The 21,279-nt window shown below is 43.3% G+C and overlaps 1 protein-coding gene across 17 annotated transcripts in view; it reads left to right on the top strand.

Annotated features, from left to right (window-relative positions):
• Positions 1-21,279, top strand: part of DYSF (dysferlin) — a 272,723-nt gene that overhangs the window by 19,909 nt on the left and 231,535 nt on the right. For all 17 annotated transcript variants that reach the window (XM_060187109.1, XM_060187107.1, XM_060187114.1 and 14 more), the window contains exons 2-3: positions 10,894-10,949; positions 11,472-11,563. In XM_060187109.1, the coding sequence (XP_060043092.1) occupies positions 10,894-10,949; positions 11,472-11,563 (148 nt within the window). The remainder of the gene's footprint in view (positions 1-10,893; positions 10,950-11,471; positions 11,564-21,279) is intronic.

The raw sequence follows: 21,279 nt of genomic DNA, 5'->3' as shown, positions 1-21,279 counted from the left end.
TATGCAAAGATTGAGAACCCCTGCTCTAATGACAGTGAATTAGGAGGATACTCAAGTGTATTATGCACGTCAAAACAAAAAGTCTTCTTTGTCCCATGGAACCCTTGCCTTCCTCCTTAGAGCTAATCCTATCCCAGGAATTTTTATTTTATTTTATTTTATTTTATTTTATTTTATTTTATTTTATTTTATTTAGAGGGGTGGGGGTGAGAGAGAGAGAAAGAGACTGAGAGACACCTGCAGCCCTGCTTCACCACTCGTGAAGTTTTCCCCCTGCAGGTGGGGACCAGGGGCTTGAACCTGGGTCTTTGTGCACTGTAATTTGTATGCTTAACCAGGTGTGCCATTGCATGCCCCCCGAATCTTTTTTGAAAAACTTTATTTTCTCTTAACAATAAACCAGGGGACATTTTTATTCATTATTTATTTATTTATTTTCCCTTCTCTTGTCCTTATTGTTTTATCATTGTTGTGGTTATTATTATTGTTGTTGATGTTGCTGTTGTTGGATATGACAGAGATAAATCAAGAGAGCAGGGGAAAGACAGAGAGGGGGAGAGAAGGGTAGACACCTGCAGACCTGCTTCACCACCTGTGAAGCGACTCCCCTGCAGCTGGGGAGCCAGGAGCTTGAACCAGGATCCTTATGCTGGTCCTTGCACTTCGCACCATATATGCTTAACCCTCTGTGCTACCGCCTGACCCTCTATTTATTTATTTATTTATTTATTTATTAATTATCTTTATTTGATAGAGACAGCCAGAAATCAAGAGGGAAGGTGAGATAGAGAGGGAAAGAGACAGAGACACCTGCAACACTGCTTCACCACTTGTGAAGTTTTCCCTCAGCAGGAGGGGACCAGGGGCTTGAACTTGGGTCCTTGCGCACTGTAACTTGTACACTCAACCAGGTGTGCCACCACCTGGCCCCGATTTTTAGTTTTTTTCTTTTTTCTTTTTCTTTTCTTTTTTTTTTCTATTTTTTTTTTATTTAAGAAAGGATAAATTAACAAAACCATAGGGTAGGAGGGGTACAACTCCACACAATTCCCACCACCCAATCTCCATATCCCACCCCCCCCCCCCGATAGCTTTCCCACTCTCTATCCCTCTGGGACCATGGACCCAGGGTCATTGTGGGTTGTAGAAGGTGGAAGGTCTGGCTTCTGTAATTGCTTCCCTGCTGAACATGGGCGTTGACTGGTCGGTCCATACTTCCAGTCTGCCTCACTCTTTCCCTAGTAGGGTGGGTCTCTGGGGAAGTGGTGCTCCAGGACACATTGGTGGGGTCTTCAGTCCAGGGAAGCCTGGCCGGCATCCTGATGACATCTGAAACCTGGTGACTGAAAAGAGAGTTAACATACAAAGCCAAACAAATTCTTGAGCAATCATGGACCCAAAGCTTGGAATAGTGGAGAGGAAGTGTTAGGGGGATACTCACTGCAAACTCTAGTGTACTTCTGCTTTCAGGTATATATTTTGCAGTAGTTTATGGACACGTGTGAACATATGGTCTCTCTCACAGAAACTGGTGTATATCTAAGTTTTGGGACTTTGTTAGAAAGTGAACCACCTGAGATGGAATTAGAGTATACTATGAAAGGAAAGGTCTCACCCGAGTAATGAAGCTCAAGGGTTGTCATTCCACATGTGAAGTCTCTGGACACAGTCTGAAGTGAGGCATGTTGAGGTGCCAATCGTGTTGATTAGGTTGTGATCGGCAGATGCAATATTATTTGATATGGATTGGGAGAGGCATATGGGAAAGTGGGCCCTATTTAAGGGTTCCAGGACTGGGGGAAGTAGAGGCTCTTTAGTGGAGATGTGAGGTTCCTGCTGTCTTAGGGTTCAAAAAGACAATCGATAGTTAATGTTATCATCACATTATTTGGCAATTGGGTTAACTTTGAAAAGTCCTTTTGTTAGGGTTTGCTGTACAGTACCCAGTATCTTGTATATAGCTGTGCTATTGGTTGCTTCTGATCTACTTGGTCTAGGCTTTTGAGAGAGTCCGCATATCAAATACACAGCCTATATATTAAAAAGATTCAGTCTGTGTTTTAAAAAACTTTGAGACATACAATTAATTTTCCCCCTCTCATATTAATGAACTCTCATATTAATTAATTAGTGATTTATATGACTACATTTTACTAGGAGTGTACATAAACACCATTCCCACCACCAAAAGACTGTGACCCATCCCTCCCACCCACTCCCACCCCCCACTGTCCCAGGAAGCTGCATGTCTACCCCTCACCACCGGGTTTTTACTTTGGTGCCCTACTTACAATTTGGTCAGGTCCTGCTTTTAGTTTCCCTTTCAGATCTTCTTACTCAACTTCTGTTGATGAGTGGGATCATCCCATACTTATCTTTATCTTTCTGACTTAGCTCACTTAACATAATTCCTTCTAGCTCTGTCCAAGATGGGTCAGAGAAGGTGGGTTCATTGTTCTTGATAGCTGCATAGTATTCCATTGTGTATATATACCAGGGGCTTGAACTTGGGTCCTTGCGCACTGTAACTTGTGCACTCAACCAGGTGTGCCACCACCTGGCCCCAATTTTTAGTTTTTTCTATTAAAAAAATTTTTTTTTTAAACCAGAACACTGTTCAGTTCTGGATTATGGTGGTGCAGGGGATTGAACCTGGGACTTTGGAGCCTTAGGCATGAGAGTCTGTTTGCATAACCATTATGCTATCTATGCTCCGCCCATGTTTTTATTATTATTATTACTTATAAGTGCTCTTTATGTACCAAGGATGTTATGTTTAGTCATAGAGAGCTCACATATCTCTCCTTGCTCTAACTAGCCTTCTGAGTTTAAACACTGCCTTCTCAGAGTGCATGTCGTTGGCACCTCCTTTCTATCCACCTGTCACCATTCCTTCCTGGCTTTTTGTTTCCTGAAATAGGTGGTTTCAGTCAGGATCTAGAAAGATAGAGTTGAGGGTGAGGAGAGAAGGGTTCTCTCTGCTGGAATGTGAGGAGTGACAGCTGCTGGGTTTGGGGATTGTACAGTGATAGTACAGTTACCAGAATCTGCCTGTGTGAAGAGGTAAAACTGTTCTTCTTTCAGCAGAGGCTGGGTTTTATTATTATTATTTTTATTTTTACCAGAGCATTGTTCAGCTCTGGCTTATGGTGGTGAGGGGGACTGAACCTGGGACTTTGGAGCCTTAGGCATGAGAGTCTCTTTGTATAACCATTATGCTATCTACCCTCTGTCCTATTTTATTCATTTTTTAAAAAAGATTTTATTTATTAATGAGAAAGGCAGAAAGAGAGAGAGAGAGAGAAAAAAAACAGACATCACTCTGGTACATGTGCTGCTGGGATTGAACTCAGGACCTCATGCTTGAGAGTCTAATACCTTATCCACTGTGCCACCTCTTGGACCACTTCCCTGACAATCTTCGAGGCAATATTTTCGAACTTTTGGATGGGTGTCCACCATAAGAAATGTATCTTACATACCAATTACTGTATTTTACTATCAACTGTGAACCATTAAATCCCCCCCAATAAAAAAAGAAAAAAGTAAAAAAAATTTTTTTTCTTCTAGCTTTATCCAAGAAGGAGTTATGTTAAGTGAGGTAAGTCAGAAAGAGAAAGATGTGTATGGGATGATCCCACTAGTAAATAGAATTTGAGAAAGAAGAAGAGAGAGGGAAATGCAAAGTAGAATTTGACTGAGTTTGGAATATTGCACCAAAGTAAAAAAAACTCTGAGTGGAGGCTGAGGGTAGATTTCCAGCTTCACTATAGGGGAGTGGGGGTAGGCACACAGACCTTTGGTGATGGGAATGGTGTTAATATACACTCCTATTAACTTACAGTCTTATAAATCACTAATCAGTATGAGAGGGGAAAATAGATTGAATGTCTCAAACTTTTTGATGCATAGACCCCAGTTCTGAGTATATATATTCCTTCAATCTAAGCACTCAAGGTTTCAAATTGGTAGTCAGATATAAAAAAATTAAAGAAAAAGAAATGTATCAGGCAGGGCTAGATAGCATAATGGCTATGCAAAGAGACTCTCAGGCCTGAATCTTCCAGGCCCCAGGTTCAATCCTCTGCACCACCATAAGCCAGAGCTGAGCAGTGCTCTGGTAAACAAAAAAACAAACAAACAAACAAAAAAATGTATCTTACATTCAGGCAAATGCATACGTGTAAATAGGTATGTAAAAATATAACCCAAAGGTTGAAGTAATAATACTTTCACGATAAAAGATGTGCTCTGGTTTTTTATAAGTAAATATTTCTTTAAAAAAATTTAAATTATCTTTATTTATTGGGTAGAGACAGCCAGAAGTTGAGGGGAAGGGGGAAGTAGAAAGAGAGTGGGGGGACAGAGAGATACCTGCAGTACTGCAGTTTTCCCTCTGCAAGTGGGGACCAGGGACTTGAACCCGGGTCCTTGGGCCTTGTAACACATGAGTTTAACCAGGTGCGCCACCACCCAACCCCTGATTTTTTTTTTTCCCTAGTCTTTTAGGTCATTAAAAAGATATTGGAAGGGATGGATGGTGGCTCATCTCGTCGAGCACACACTTTTTACCATATGCAAGGATCCTGGTTTAAGCCCATGGTCCCCACCTGTAGAGGGGAATCGCCACAAGCAGTGAAATAGTTCTGTAGGTGTCTCTCTCTCCCCGTCTCTCTCCTGCTCCTCTCTTAATTTCTCTCTGTCTCTATAAAAAAATTACAGAAATGGAAGAAAAATAATGGCCACCATGAACATTAATTTGTCATGCTCTGGTGACAACCCTGTTGGCAATAAAAAATAAAAGATATTGTTTAACTCACTTAGTTGGTGTCATGTCTGTTTTATGGGTCTCAGTGGGCAGTTTGAAATAACCCCTCCCCCACACATGCACATGCTGATGGGGGACTCTGGTCTAGGAGTCTGGGGTAGACCTGGGGTGTGATGGACCTGGGGAACAAGTGAAGAAATTTTGTAGAGGAGAGCATAGTCCTCCCAGCTGTTCTCACGGATGCCTGCTGACTTCATTTCTTCAGAGCAATTTGGGGTGAGGGCACAGTCTCTTCCCCACAATCCCAAAGTGAGCTGTGAACTCCCCTGTGCCTTTTAACTTTGGAGCCTTTAAAGTCACACACAAAATGCCACTTTTCGTAAGGTATGAATTAATTACCAGGGACAGGATATGATAAAATCCATGATAAGGAAGAAACTATTTTCTTAACTGTTTCCTAATTAGCAGCACATCTTCCTTTTTCCTGGGCATCTGTTAGTCACGTGGATGTACTGGGCAGATGTTACATGTTCTTGCCAGCTCCTTTTTGACATGGAGTGTCCATATTGAGGAATCATAACGTTACCCAGAGGGTCCCAGTCCAGGCCCTTCTAACAAGGACAGAGTAACACCTCATCAAGGACCCTCTTATCTTCAGGGAAGGTGGGAAGTGGAAAATGTTTAAGGGACACTTTATCCAAGACTTGGAATACAGACACTGATCAGTTCACACAAGTTAGGAATCCCTAGAAATATTTCCAACTGGACAACTCAAGAACTACAGATGGAATTTTCCATGTCACCTCTTTCAGTCTTGGGAAGTTGATGAGGGACTCAGATAATATCTCATATCTGGGGGCCAGGTGGTAGCACACATGGTGTGAAAGGCACAAGGATCCCAGTTTGATCCTCCAGCTCCCCACCTGCGGGGAGGTCATTTCACAAGCAGTGAAGCAGGTCTGTGAGTGTCTATCTTTATCTCCCCCTCACTGTCTTCCCCTCCTTTCTATTTCTCTCTGTCCTGTCCAACAACAACAGCAAGGGCAACGACAAGGGCAACAAAATGGGAAAAATGGCCTCCAGGAGCAGTGGATTTGTAGTGCAGGCACTCAGCCCTATCAATAACCTTGGAGGCAAAAAAAAAAAAAAAGAAAAAAAAAACACCTCATATCCCCTCAAAAGCCTTTGGAGATAGACATTATTAGAAAAAAAACACTCATCATTTCATTGGGGGAGTTCATGGTTTACAGCACAGTTGTTGACACATGGGTACTCGTTCTCATCTCCCTCATGATGAATAGATGTCTACAGAACACTCCCCCCAATTTAGGTCCTTTCCCACTATCATGCACCAGCACCCAATGTCCTCCCCATCCCTCTCTGCCCTCCTTCCCCAGAACCTTTTGTTTTGAAGCAATACATATTATTAAAAGTTATTATTTTTGTTGTTATTGATGTCGTCATTGTTGGATAGGACAGAGAGAAATGGAGAGAGAAGGGGAAGACAGAGGGGGAGAGAAAGAGAGACACCTGCAGACCTGCAGGTGGGGAGCCAGGGGCTCGAACTGGGGTCCTTATGCGGGTCCTTGCACTTTGTGCCGCCGTGCGCTTAACCCGCTATGCTACCGCCCAGCTCCCCATATCACAACTTTCTTAGCCACTAATCTGTTGTGGGACAACTAGGTTTCTTCCAGATTTGGGCTATTATGAATTGTGTTTCTCTTCTCTTTCTTTCCTTCTTTCTTTCTTTCTTTCTTTCTTTCTTTCTTTCTTTCTTTCCTTCCTTCTTTCTTTCTTTCTTTCTTTTTTTCTCTGTGTCGTCTTTTGGAAGTTGTAACATGTACACTCAACCAGGTGCATCACCACCTGGCTCCTCTGTGGTTTTTCTTTTGCTTTCTTTTCTCTCTCCAAATTCATCCATAAACTCTGCACATGTCCTTGACCCTTTCTGCTTCTCTCAGCTCTGAAACATGCTGAATGGTCTGAACCCACAGGGAGGTCAGAGTGGGAGATGTTTCTAGAACTCTGTGGGGTTGCCTAGGTCCATGTGACACTCCCTTTAAAATTAGCAGGTGGATTGCTGGACACACTGAAGACGAGACTCTTGTGTGGTTGGGTTGAACCAGGTGATCTTTAAAATCTAACCTGAGTCTAAGTTCTGTGTCTGGCTGAACACTTTTAATCATCCATTGGCTCACTGAGCACCAGTCCACTTCTGATGCTTAATAGAAGTCAGACAGACCAGCGACTCTCATCTACTTCCCTCCCCTCCCCTCCCCTCCCCTCTTCTCCCTTCTCCTCCCTTTCCCTCTTCCCTTCCCTCCCCCCCCCCTTTTTTTTTTTTTTTTTTACCATCAGGGTTATCCCTGGAGTTTGGTGCCTGCATGATGAATCCACCACTCCTAGTGGCCACCTTTTTTCCTTTAAAAAAGTAAAAACAAACAGACAAACCCTCTTTATATTATTATTATTATTTTATTATTGGATAGAAACAGAGAGAAATTGAAAAGGGAGGGGGAGATAAAGAGGGAAGGAGATGGACAATTGCAGCCCTGCTTCACTACTGATGAAGCTTTCCCCCTGCAGATGGGGACCAGTCTTTGCTCACTGTAATGTATGCACTTAACTGGGTGTACCACCACGTGGATCCACCCCCCTCTTTCACCTTTATTTGGTAGGACATGGAGATGTTGAGAAGGAGGAGAGATAGAGAGGGAGAAAAACAAAAAGACACCTGTAGTACCCATTTCACTACCCACAGAGCTTCCCCTTGAAGGTGGGGAGCAGGAGCTTGAACCCAGGTCCTCTTGCATGGTAATGTGTGCACTTAACCAGGTGCATCACCTCTCACCCCCTCTTCTTCCCTCTCTCACTTAGTATTGCTCAGTTCTGGCTTTTCGCAGTCCCAGAGACTGACCCTGGGATGGAGAGCCTCAGGAAATGAAAGTCTTTGCCATGACCATTATGCTGTCTTCCCAACCCACTCTTTTTTCTCATGCAGTGCTGGGAAGTGAACCTTGGACCATGTGCATATGTTGTGTGTGAATCTGCTGAGTGTTCTCCTGGTCCAATATTTCTTTCTTTTTGTTTAGAAAAATAGGGAAGGAAGATGGAAAGTCATCTCAGCACTGCGCCATCATCCATGGAGCTTCCCTAGTGCTTCCATGTGGTACTGACTCAGGGGCTCAAATCCAGGGCTTTGAACTTGGTGAGGCTATGTTCTTCTAAGTGGGCTATTTCTCAGCCTCCAGTGTTTGTTCTTACTGTCTGTCTCAAAACCATTCTGCATTCCTTCAGCCCAGCCATCAAGAGCAGATAGAACTGATTTAGGATAGTGTGCTTTAAAGGGACAGTGAAGTAGATATTTTATTCATGTTATTTTAATATGAGAGATACATAGAGATAGATACACACAGAGGGAGGGAGGGAGGAGAGAGAGAGAGAGAGAGAGAGAGGGAGAGAGAGAGAGAGACAGACAGACAGACTAGAACACTACTCAATTATAGTGTGATGTAGGGGATTGAACTTCTGGATTTTGGAGCCTCAGGCATGAGGTCTTCTCTGTATAACTATCATACCATCTCTTCCACCCTGAAGTGTTTTTTTTAAAATTGGAAGTAGCAGGCAAGCAAAATAGCTCACCTTTGTAGTGCATCTGCTTTGCCATGAGTGTGACCTAGGTTTGAGCCTGATCCTCACTGCTGTGATATTTCCCCCTGTCTGTTCCGATCTATGTCTATCTGAAAAAAGTCAGCCCAGTGTGATAAAGCCCTGGCAGTGACAACTAATAAATGAAAGTCAAGGTAGTGGCTTATAAGTAAAAATCAGTGGTATTCACCGAATCATGGTATCACGTTGGGTAAAGTGTCTGGCTTGCATGCATAAGGTTCCATGTTTGATTGAGCCCTGGCACCACATATAAAACAAACCTTTTAAATAGGTCAAGGTAAGGGGGCTGGGCAGTAACACATGGTTAAGCGCACATGGCACAAAGTATAAGAACTGGCATAAGGATCCTGATTCGAGCCCCTGGCTCCCCACCTGCAGGGGGAGTCGCTTCACAAGCGGTGAAGCCAGTCTGCAGGTGTCTGTCTTTCTCTCCCCTTCTCTGTCTTCCCTTCCTCTCTCGACTTCTCCCTGTCCTATCCACCAACAATGACAGCAATAACAACAACAACAACAACAATAATAACAACTATAAGCAACAAGGGCAACAAAAGGGATAAGATAGCCTCCAGGAGCAGTGGATTCGTAGTGCAAGCACCAAGCCCCAGCAATAATCCTGGAGGCAAAAAAAAAAAAAAAGAAAAAAAATAGTTTGAGGTAAAATTTGCCATTTTCAACTTAAAAGTGTACAATTTAGATAGTTTTTAGGATACAGACAATGTTGTACAACTATCAGCACTAACTCTAGAATATTACATCACAGCCTCAAAAGAAAACCTCTTAGTCTTTACTCTGCATTTCTATATCCATCTAGTCCCCAGAAACAACCAGTCTATTTTCTGTCTCTGTGACTGTGCCTCTCCTGGACATTTAATGTAAATAGAAACTTTAAAAAATTATATTTATTTATTTATTTATTTATTTATTGGAGAGAGATAGACAGAAATTGAGAGGGTAGGGGAGATAGAGATGAAGAGAGACAGAGAGACACCTGCAGCCCTGCTTCACCACTTGTGAAGCTTTCCCCCTGCAGGTGGGGACCAGGTATTCGAACCCGAGTCCTGGCGCACTGTAATGTGAGCACTCAGCCAGATGCACCACCGCCTGGCCCCCTGCAAATAGAATATTTAGTTTTCGGAGATAGGATTTTTTTGCTGTTGTCTCTGGGGTTTCAGTGCTCTGGGCCAATGTTTTCAGACAAAGAGAGAGATATGGGGGTGTGGGGAAGATACCACAACATGAAGCTTCCTCAAAATCATTGGGTACTGGGCATGAACCTGGGTTGTGTGCATGGCAAAGCAGACATTGCATCCAGGTGAGCTATTCTGCTGGCCTGAGGTGGGTGTTTTTTTTTTTTTTTTAAAGAATAATGACATGAATCAATTATGTGGAAAACTGAAAAATGTTACATGTGTACCAACTACTGTATTTTACTATCAACTGTAAACCATTAATCTCCCCAATAAAGATAAAAAGGGGTTGGGGGGGGTAGATAGCATAATAGTTATGCAAAGAAAGAGACTCTCATGCCTGATGCTCCAAAGCCCCGGGTTCAGTCCCCTGTACCACCATAAATGAGAGCTGAGCAGTGCTCTGGTAAGGAAAAAAAAAAAAGAGAGAGAGGGAGAGAGAGAGAGAGAGAGGGAGAGAGGGAGAGAGAGAGAGAGAGGGAGAGAGGGAGAGAGGGAGAGAGGGAGAGAGGGAGAGAGAGAGAGAGAGTAAGTCAGGTATACAATAACATTCATTGAGAAGAGTCTGACTAGGGACTTTATTATTATTATTATTTAGTATTTTTATTTATTATTGGATAGAGACAGAGAAATAGAGAGGTGAGGGGAGGTAGGGAAAGACACCTGCAGCCCTCCTTCACCAATAGTGAAGCTTTCCACCTGTAGGTGGGGATCTGGGGCTTGAACCTGGGTCCGTAGCACTGAAATGTGTGTGTTTAATCAGATATAACACACCACCATCTGACTCCTAGGGACTGTCTTTTAAAAACACCTTTTTTCTTTTTTCTTTTTCTTTTTGCTATTGGGGTTATTGCTGGGGCTTGATGCCTGCACTATGAATCCACTGCTCCTGGTAGCCATTTATTTTTCTTTCTGTTTTATTTGATAGGACAGAGAGAAATTAAGAGGGTAGGGGAGATAGAGAAGGAGAGAAAGGGAGAGAAAGATAGATACCTGCTTCATGGCTCACAAAGCGTTCCCCCCTGCAGGGGGGAGCAGGGTCTCAAACCCTGGTCTTTTTTGCATGGGAATATGTTAGCTTAATCAGATGCACCACCACCTCCTCCACCCCCCCCCACCAAAAAAAAACACCTTTCTGATGTGGCTACTGTTTGTAGGCCCCCAAAAGAGAGAAGCTGTGATATCAGTGTATCTCTGAAGTCCTCTTTAACTTGGTACAAGTGAGGGTACAGGAGACTTCTGCTCACTCTCCCTCTGTGTCTCTCCTAGGGGTGAAGAAGAGAACCAAGGTTATCAAGAACAACGTGAACCCTGTGTGGAACGAGGTATGTGAGCCCCCCTGCCCTTCCTCCACTTTTTTCCCTTCTGCTGTCACTGTGGGATAAGTGTGTGTGTGTGTGTGGGGGGGAGGGGCGCAGGTGTATGTGTGGGGTTGTCAGGGAGGGGAAGGCTGATGGGGCAGGGTCCCAGTTGAGATGCATAGGGGAGTCTCTCCTTTCGGGAGACCCACTCATCATGGCACCAACTCATGCTGCCCACTGGCTTCTGAGCAAACCCAGCTTGATCCCTGAGGACCTAGTAGGGTTACTGAGTATTGTCCCCAGTTGGCTGATCTTTCTAGCTGAAAGAAGGGGTGGTGGGAGTCTGGGCTTTTTCCCTGGGCCCCTGACTGTCACTGTCACTTATGAAGTGCTGGTACTCCTGGCTTTTCCTACTCACTCATGCACCCACTCATCATAGCTGCCTGTTTGGTGTCCTCCAGGGAAGCGGCTCAGGAGGGGAAGGGGTTCAGGCATAGACTTGTCCCTTGGGGGCCATAAATGAAGACACCTTTTCTTCCCTTCCAGGGTTTTGAGTGGGACCTCAAGGGCATCCCTTTGGACCAGAGCTCTGAGCTTCACGTGGTGGTGAAAGACCATGAGACTATGGGGAGGAACAGGTGAGATGGGCAAGGGGGGTGAGGGCCTGCAGGGACAGACAAGGTCACACTGGGTGTACTGGATTCAGAGCCTGGATTTGAAGACCTTTTCCCCTCCTGTAGATCTGGCTGGCTCAGTGGCACATACCGGCTAGGGGCCTGACTGCAGCCTTAGCAACTCGGTCCTGGGTGGATCTGAGAGTGCCAGGCTGCAGGGAAGGGAGACAGGCAGGAATCAGCAGTGTCCATGTTTGCATAGGCATCCTGTGCCCCAGGGAAAGAGGCTCCCCAGTCCTGCTTCAGCCCAGCAGAGCCTGCCTGGGCAGAGCCCTCTCTCCGTGCCCATTCTGTGCTGGCCAGGGCTGTAGCACACACACGAGGCAGCAGGCAGAGCTGCAAACAGCAAGGTGCTTGCTCTCCACGAAGGATCCCTGGAGAAGGTGGGACTTGAGCTGAGCTTTGTGGCTCTGATGTCAAAACAGCAACAGGGGTTCCCACCAAGAACGTGTGCTAATGTGTGTGCTGCTTTTCTCTTATTATTTCAAGTGTGTGTGTGTGTGTGTGTGTGTGTGTGTGTGTGTGTGTATGTGTGGTGGGAGGATTTCCAGGCTGGGTGCAGAGCAGAAACAAAGTTGTAGTGGCAAAAGCAGGCTCTGCAGGCAGATAGTGGTCTTTCCCCTTGACACTGGGCCTTGTGTGTGCTGAGTGTAAGAGGGCAGCTGGAGTGAAGGGATGGGCAGGACCTGCAGAGTGCCCATCCCACGATGGTGGGGAGGGTGCAGCTTCATCAGGGGCTTACAGGGGTGGGTTCACACTCTTGATGCCATTTCAGAGGTCTTCCCTGGGGATCAGGCACAGACTGGGGGCTTAGAGACACACTTGTCTTTAGAAACTAAGTCAGGCTGTTTCTGTGGCCTGTAGCCCTGGCTTTGTCTTCCTGGGCTGGGGGAGGAGAGAGGAAGAAGGGAGGATTCAGAAGCCTGGGGAGGCTGAGGAGGGTCTCAGGCGACAAGAATCTGGAAAGTTGGAATATTTTCTTTCTCTTTTTCTTTTATCATTTTATTGGAGGGGGGATTAATGGTTTACAGTATAGTTGACACATGGGTACAATCTCTTATCTCTCTGTGAGAGATCTATGTACTCATGTACACAGATATGTATTCATAGTAGCACAATTTGTAATAGCCCAAACTTACATGTAACACAGATGTCCAACGACAGTGGTGTGGCTCAGAAAGTTATGGTAGGGAGATGGTCAGTGGTACACCTGGTTAAGTACACATTTCCATACATAAAATAAGTAAAGTTTAAAAAAAGATCTTGTGGGGAGTTGGGTAGTAGCACAGCGGGTAAAATGCATGTGGCGCAAAGTGAAAGGACCGGTGTAAGGATCCCGGTTCGAGCCCCCACCTCCCCACCTGCAGGGGAGTTGCTTCACAGGTGGTGAAGCAGGTCTGCAGGTGTCTATCTCTCCCCCTCTCTGTCTTCCCCTCCTCTCTCTATTTCTCTCTGTCCTATCCAACAATGACAACAAAAATAATAACTATAACAATAAAACGAGGGCAACAAAAGGGAATAAATAAATACATATGAAAAAAGATCTTATGGCCAAACGGTGGTGCACCTGGTTAAGTGCTCACATTACAGTGCTCAGGGACCCAGGTTCAAGCCCCTGGTCCCCACTTGAAGGGGGAAAGGTTCATGAGTGGTGAAGCAGGGCTGCAAATCTCTCTCTCCCTCTCTATTTCTCCCTTCCCTCTCAATTTTTCTCTGTCTCTATCCAATAGTAAATAAATAAAAATTAAAAAGGATCTTGTTTAAAAAAATATAACTCAGACTTCCAGAGGTGGGGCTATGATGCAGCAGCAGCTGTGTTTCTCTCCTCTCCTGGGTCAACTAGGAATACCAAAGGAGACCACCTGGGACCACAACAAAACAGGACTAGAATGACTTCAGGAACCCACCAAATCACTGGAGTCAGTGATTAAGCTAAGAAGCCTACTTATAGTTTAAAAGCCCTCAGACTCCCATAGCCTACAGGGAAGAAAAAGAACAAAAGAGGCTTTTAAGCCACTGTGCTCCAACTCAGGGATTAAAATAATATTGAAACAACTGTCAATTTCCACAACTGTGAACCTTTTAATTACCTTACTTAGACACAAGTCAATCCAGGCAAGAGTGATCAGTAATTTGAAAAGTACTGAGAGAGGGACCTCATAACATAATATATAAAATGGTTAAACCAACAAGAAGAAATATTGGAGAAATAAAACAGGACAAGAGTCCAGCTAAAAGCCCCCCAAAGGTTGAAGCACAAAACAGTGAGGTCAACATCTGTCCCGTCCCGCAGGACCTTCAACGTGGGTTAACCTAGGAGAGGGAGTGAGGAGAAGGACAAGAGGGGAGAGGGAAGGGGACAAGACACGCGAGAGAAATGAGACAAGTCAAGATTCTGATCAAGTCTGTTTATTAGCACCAAAGGTGCTGCTTTTAAGACCAGGGCAAGGGGGGAGTTAGCAGTCGGGACCACTGATTGAAGTGGTGTGTTGCCTTGCTGATCAGCATTATTGGAAGGTCCTGGGTGATTCATGGGGAAGTGGAGTTGGGAGACAGAAACTTATCTCTTGAGCAAGGCCAGCTGTGAACAAAGACTCTAAGGAGTAGAAAAGCAGGAAATTATCTTTTAAGCAAGGCCTTCTGCGAACAGAGATTCTGTGGCCATGCCAGTAGCAACCTTAAGGGCACATATGGCTCCCCACAAACATCCAAACACTAGTGAAGAAAATAATCACAGGAGTGAGTAAAGAGTTTGAAAGAATTGTCATCAGAAATGCAGAAACAACAAATGAGACTCTGGAAGAAAACACTAATTATCTCAAGATTATTAGAGAGCTGAAAGCTGAAAGAGCTGAGCTAAGAACACAACTAGCTGAACAAGCTAAAACAGTATCAGAACAGGGTAACAAAATAGATGAACTCCAGAAAACAGTAGAGGGCAGAGAGAATAGAATCAATGAGGCTGAACACAGAATTAGCAAGATCGAGGATGAATTAGAGACAACTAAAAAAGAAGTAAGAGATCTCAAAAAGAGATTAAGAGATACTGAAAACAACAACAGAGACCTATAGGATGACTTCAAAAGAAATAGTATATGCATTATTGGCTTACCAGAGGAAGAAGGGAGGGGAAGAAAGCATTCTTCAGGACATAATAGCTGAGAACTTCTCTACTCTAGACAACATCAAAGACATAAAGGTTCAAGAAGCCCAGAGGGTCCCAAAAAGATTTAACCCAGACTTAAAGACACCAAGACACATCATATTTAGAATGGAAAGGAACAAGGATAAAGAAAAGATCCTGAAGGCTGCAAGAGAAAAACAAAGAGTCACCTACAGAGGAAAACCCATAAGGTTAACAGCAGACTTCTCCACACAATACTAAAGGTCAGAAGAGAATGGCAAGATATCTATCAAGTGCTCAATAAGAAAGGCTTTCAACCAAGAATACTGTCTCCTGCTAGACTGTCATTCAGACTACATGGAGGCATAAAAACCTTCTCAGACAAGCAGCAGTTGAAAGAATCAACTATCGCCAAGCCTGCAATGAAAGAAGTTCTGAAAGGTCTCCTATAAACAGTCAGACCACCATAAATAGGCCATATATCAGAACACTCTAAAACTCTATAAGAATGGTGCTAAACTATCTTCAGTCTTTGTTATCAATAAATGTCAATGACCTGAATTCACCTATTAAAAGACACAGAGTAGGAAGATGGATCAGAAAACACAACCCAACAATATGCTGTCTACAGGAAACCCACCTAACTCAACAAGACAAACACAGACTCAAAGTGAAAGGATGGAAAACTATCATACAAGCCAATGGCCCACAAAAAGGGGCAGGAACAGTTATTCTCAGATCTGACACGACAGACTTTAAAATAAATAAAATTAAAAAAGATAGGGATGGACATTATTTAATGATCAGAGGATCAGTCAATCAAGAGGACTTAACAATTATTAACATCTATGCACCCAATGAGAAGCCATCTAAATACATCAAATGTCTACTGAAAGAGCTATAGCAATATATTAACAGCAACACAGCAATAGTAGGGGACTTCAACACCCCACTCTCTCAACTTGACAGATCATCCAGGCAGAAAATCAATAAAGACATGAGGGAGCTAAATGAAGAGATAGATAAACTAGAACTATTGGACATTTTCAGAGTCATTCATCCTAAGAAACTGGAATACACATTTTACTCAAATCCACAAGGGTCATTCTCAAGGATAAACCATATGTTAGGCCATAAAGACAGCATCAGCAAATTCAAGAGCATTGAAATCATTCCAAGCATCTTAGACCACAGTGGAATTAAACTAACACTTAACAATCAACAAAAGATTAGTAATAGTCCCCAAATGTGGAAGCTCAATAGTACACCCCTTAACAACTACTGGGTCAGAGAGGAATAAAGGAAGAAATAAAGGAAGAAATCAAAATGCTTCAAGAGTTCAATGAAAATGAAGACACAAGCTATCAAAATATTAGGGATACAGCTCAGGCAGTACTGAGAGGGAAGTTCATAGCCGTACAAGCACACATTAGGAAATAAGTAAAAGCACAAATAAACAGCCTGATTGGCCATCTTAAAGACCTAGAAGAAGAAGAACAAAGGAACCCTAAAGCAACCGGAAGGACAGAAGTCACTAAAGTTAGGGCAGAAATAAATAACACTGAAAATAAGAAGAACATATAAAAGATCAATGATAGTAAATGTTGGTTCTAGGAAAGAGTGAACAAAATCGACAAACCTTAGGCAGACTCACAAAGCAAAAAATGGAGAAGACCCAAATAAATCAGATAGTAAATGAAAGAGGAGATATCACAACAGATACCAAAGAAATTCAACATATCATGCGAGGCTTCTATGAACAACTATATGCCACCAAGCTAGAGAACCTGGAAGAAATGGACGATTTCCTAGATACGTATGAACTTCCAAAACTAAGTAAAGAGGAGCTAGATAACATGAACAGGCCCATCACAGATAATGAAACAGAAACAGTTATCAAAACCTCCCCAAAAGTAAAAGTCCTGGACCAGATGGTTTTACAAATCAATTCTACAAAACCTTCAAAGAGGAACTAATACCTCTACTTTTAAAAGTCTTCCAGAAGATTGAAGACACTGGAAAACTATGAATACTATGAAGCCAACATCAGTTTGATACCAAAAGCCGACAGGGATACAACCAAAAAAGAAAACTACAGACCAATATTGCTGATGAACATAGATGCTAAAATATTGAACAAAATTCTAGCCAACTGGATACAGCAGTATATAAAAAAGATTGTTCATCATGGCCAAGTGGGGTTTATCCCAGGCATGCAAGGTTGGTTTAATATATGTAAATCAAATCAACATGATCCACCACATCAATAAAAGCAAGACTAATAACCACATGGCCATATCAATAGATACAGAGAAAGCCTTTGACAAAACACAACATCCCTTTATGATCAAAACACTACAAAAATGGGAATAGATGGAAAATTCCTGAAGATAGTGGAGTCTATATATAGCAGACCTACAGCCAACATCATACTCAATGGTGAAAAACTGGAAGCATTTCCACTCAGATCAGGTACTAGACAGGGCTGCCCACTATCACCATTACTATTCAACATAGTGTTGGAAGTTCTTGCCATAGCAATCAGGCAGGAGCAAGGAATTAAAGGGATACAGATTAGAAGAGAAGTCAAACTCTCCCTATTTGCAGATGACATGATAGCATACATAAAAAAACCTAAGGAATCCAGCAAGAAGCTTTTGGATATCATCAGGCAATACAGTAAGGTGTCAGGCTACAAAATTAACATTCAAAAATCAGTGGCATTCCTCTATGCAAACACTAAGGTAGAAGAAGTTGAAATCCAGAAATCAATTCCTTTTGCTATAGCAACAAAAACAGTAAAATATGTAGGAATAAACCCAACCAAAGAAGTGAAAGACTTGTATACTGAAAATTATGAGTCAGTACTCAAGGAAATTGAAAAAGACGTAAAGAAGTGGAAAAATATTCCATGTTCATGGGTTGGAAGAATTAACATCATCAAAATGAATATACTACCCAGAGCCATCTACAAATTTAATGCTATCCCCATCAAGATCCCAACCACATTTTTCAGGAGAATAGAACAAATGCTATAAAATGAATATGGGATGATCTCACTCTCTGGCAGAAGTTGAAAAACAGGATCAGAAGAGAAAACACAAGTAGAACTTGAACTGGAATTGGCATATTGTACCAAAATAAAAGACTCTGGGGTGGGTGGGGGGAAAATACAGATCCAAAAAGGATGACAGAGGAGTTAGTGGGGGCTGTATTGTTATATGGAAAACTGGGAAATATTATGTATGTACAAGCTATTGTATTTACTGCCGAATGTAAAACATTAATTTTCCAATAAAGAAATTAAAAAATATATAACTCAACTGTTAAAAATGATAGTCACTTCCTTTGCCTCTTCTTGGCAAAGGAATCATCCTTGCTTGAAGGAATTATGTTAAGTGACATGAACCAAAAAGAGAAGGATTAGTTTCCTTCACTCATAGGCAGAATTTTAAAAAATATATTTGTTTATTATTGGATAGAGACAGAGAAAAATATGGAGGGAAGGAGGAATAGAGAGGGAGAGAGACAATGGGCCAGGTGGTGACACACCTGGTTGAGTCCCCATGTTACAGTGCACAAGGATCCAGCTTTGAGTCCCTGTTCCCCACCTATAAGGGAAAAGTCTGTCAGTGGTGAAGCAGTGCTGTAGGTGTCTCTATTTCCGTGTCTCTATATCTCCCTCCCCTCTTGATTTCTGGCTGTCTTTATCCAATAAATAAATCAAGAGAATTAAAAACAAAAAGAGGGAGAGAAAGAGAGAGAGAGACAGTGAGATACCTGCAGCACTGCTTCACTGCTCATGATACTTTACTTCTGAAGGTGGGGACTAGGGGCTTGAACACGGATCCTTGTGCCTTGCAATATATGTGCTCTACCAGTGGCGCCACCACCTAGCCTCTGGTAGAATTTAATAAGTAAGGACAGAAAGAGGGAAAACACAAAAAAGTAAAACTTGGACTGAATTTGGTTTATTGCACTAAAACTAGGCAATCATTGAAAGAGGACAGAAAAGAGTTTGTGTGTGTGTGTGTGTGTGTGTGTGTGTGTGTGTGGACTTTGGGGTCTTTATGCCTGAATTTTTTTTTTTTTTTGCCTCCAGGGTTATTGCTGGGGCTTGGATCTGGCACTATGAAACCACTGCTCCTGTGGCCATTAAAAAAATTATTTATTTATTTCTGACAGGACAGAGAGAATTGAGAGAGGAGGGGAACATAGAGAGGGGGAAAGAAAGATAGACACCTGCAGACCTGCTTCACCATTTGTGAGGCGACCCCCCCCTGCAGGAGGGGAGCCGGGCACTCCAACTGGGATCCTTGTAGGGGTCCTTGCGATTCATACTGTGCATGAATTTTTATTATTTTATTTATTTTTTGTGTGTGTGTCAAGTTTTTTTTTTTTTTTTTTTAAAGTCAGGAATTGCATCACATGTTGTGACTCCTTCCACAGGCATCGCCTCAGTTCATAAAGCATAGTCTTCAGAATGGCCCTCCTGAGGAAAGAAGGCTAGGCTTGCCAGCATGCAAGGTCTTATCTCTTGTCTTACCCCAAGAATACACATCACTACTCAGTGCTGATCACATCTCAGGGAGAACTTTATCTTTGGTCACAGTTTTAAGAGCTCCTGCTTGAATTATTATTATTATTATTATTTTAATCTCAGCACTGCTCAGCTCTGGCTTACGGTGATCCTGGGACCTCAGAGCCTTAGGATTGAGTCTGCTGTGTAACTGTTGTGTTACTTCCTTCATCTGAGTCTGAAATTTTTAATTTTATTTATTCTTACTTTTGAATTTAAAATTTGAGAAAGCTCACAAGTGGCAGGAAGAGAGATTGAGATAGCATAGCACCTCTCTGTCGTATGTGGTGCCAGGGATCTCAGCCGGGGCCTGATACCTTAGGGCATGCCATTCTACCCATTGAGCTACCACCTTGGCCGTCTGTGCAGAGTCAACATAACACAAGGTCTTCCTTCCCTACCAGGGTTTTGCTCGGCTCAGTGTCTGCATTAGGAATTCACTGCTCCTGGCAGTCATTTTTTCTTTTTTCATCCCCCTTTTTTAAAAAAAGTATTTGTTTATTCCCTTTTGTTGCCCTTGTTTTATTGTTGTAGTTATTATTGTTGTTGTTACTGATGTCATCATTGTTGGATAGGATAGAGAGAAATGGAGAGAGGAGGGGAAGACGGGGGAAGAAAGACACCTGCAGACAACAAACACCAACCAACTAACCAACCAACAAACAAACAAATAAAGGCTGTCAGGACTGGTGGATTCATTGTACAGGCACCAAGTCCTGTGATAACCCTGATGGTAAAAATTAAAGAAAAAAAACAAAACAAAACAGTCATGACAGTGCCCATCTTCATCTGACTGCCCTCCGGTTTTCTAGGAGACCTCAGGGGTTTTGCCGGCAGCCACGTCCTTCATTTCTGGGAGTCCCAAGTATTGTGTGTTGTGTTGTATTGGGAGTCACAAACAGTCCTCTTGCCAGCCAAGAGGCTTCCTTCACAGCCTCTTGCAGTCCCTTGTCTGTCTTCCCAGTGTCCTCTCTAGTTTCCTGTTGCCTCTTCTTGACCTCCGTCCTGGGCCTGCCTCTCTTCTAGCAGCCTCGCTCATCTTCTACAGCCTCTCATTCCACACCTGTCTTCACAAGTCCACCGCCATGCTTTGTTTTCTTCCTCACTCCCTTTGCTTTCATTTTTTCTTTCTCCCCCTCTCAGTCCTCCCCACCTTCATTCTCTTCTCTTCCCCCTTGATTTTTGAGGCATTTGGCATTTCTGTGTTTTCCATAAGGATTGTTGGTCACTTGAGGAACCCCTTAAGTGGGACTGGTCTGCCAGGAGATCTCAGGAAGTTCTCCCTTGCCTGGAGGCAGGAGAACTCAGACTGGGAATGACCTGGGATGCTTAGCATCCTACTCTCCCTGAGCTGAGGATCCAGAGGAGCCAATAGGAAGCCAATAGGAAGAAAGTCATATTTGAAATGCACAGAAAAGAGAACTCTGCTCCTGTGCTGGAGAAACACTCGGACAAACCCAGACGGGCTTCCAGGACTTCTGCCCTGAGCTGTGCTTGACAATTTCCTGTTTATTCTGCACTTCCAGAGACTCTGACACTGGTGGGACAGTGTATTTTTATCTCTGATCAGATATTGTAACCTCTGGGATGCAGGCACCCTGACTCCTCATCAGATGTTTGAATGCTGAGATGTTTATCTTGGAGGTTCCTAATCCAGGCTACTAAGTATGCCATTGCACCATTGCTGGCAGCTTTTACAAATGCCAGTGCTGGACCCTTCTGGTGGGGCTGGTCTACTTGGCCTGGGCATCATAGAAAACTTCCAGCCATCAGTTGCTGACATTTTGCAGCCTGGGCTGAGAGTCATGCATCTGCACTCCAGAAGAGTACTGCCTGGTGGGACTTTCTGAGACTATGGGATTTTTTAAAAAACCAAAAGAAGGGAGTTGGGTGGTAGCGCAGTGGGTTAAGTGTGCTCCCCACTTGCAGGGGAGTCACTTCACAGGCAGTGAAGCAGGTCTGCAGGTGTCTATCTTT

This window comes from Erinaceus europaeus, chromosome 3, assembly GCF_950295315.1.
Source record: "Erinaceus europaeus chromosome 3, mEriEur2.1, whole genome shotgun sequence".
Classification (NCBI taxonomy): domain Eukaryota; kingdom Metazoa; phylum Chordata; class Mammalia; order Eulipotyphla; family Erinaceidae; genus Erinaceus; species Erinaceus europaeus.
This window is presented reverse-complemented; position numbering and strand designations above follow the sequence as displayed.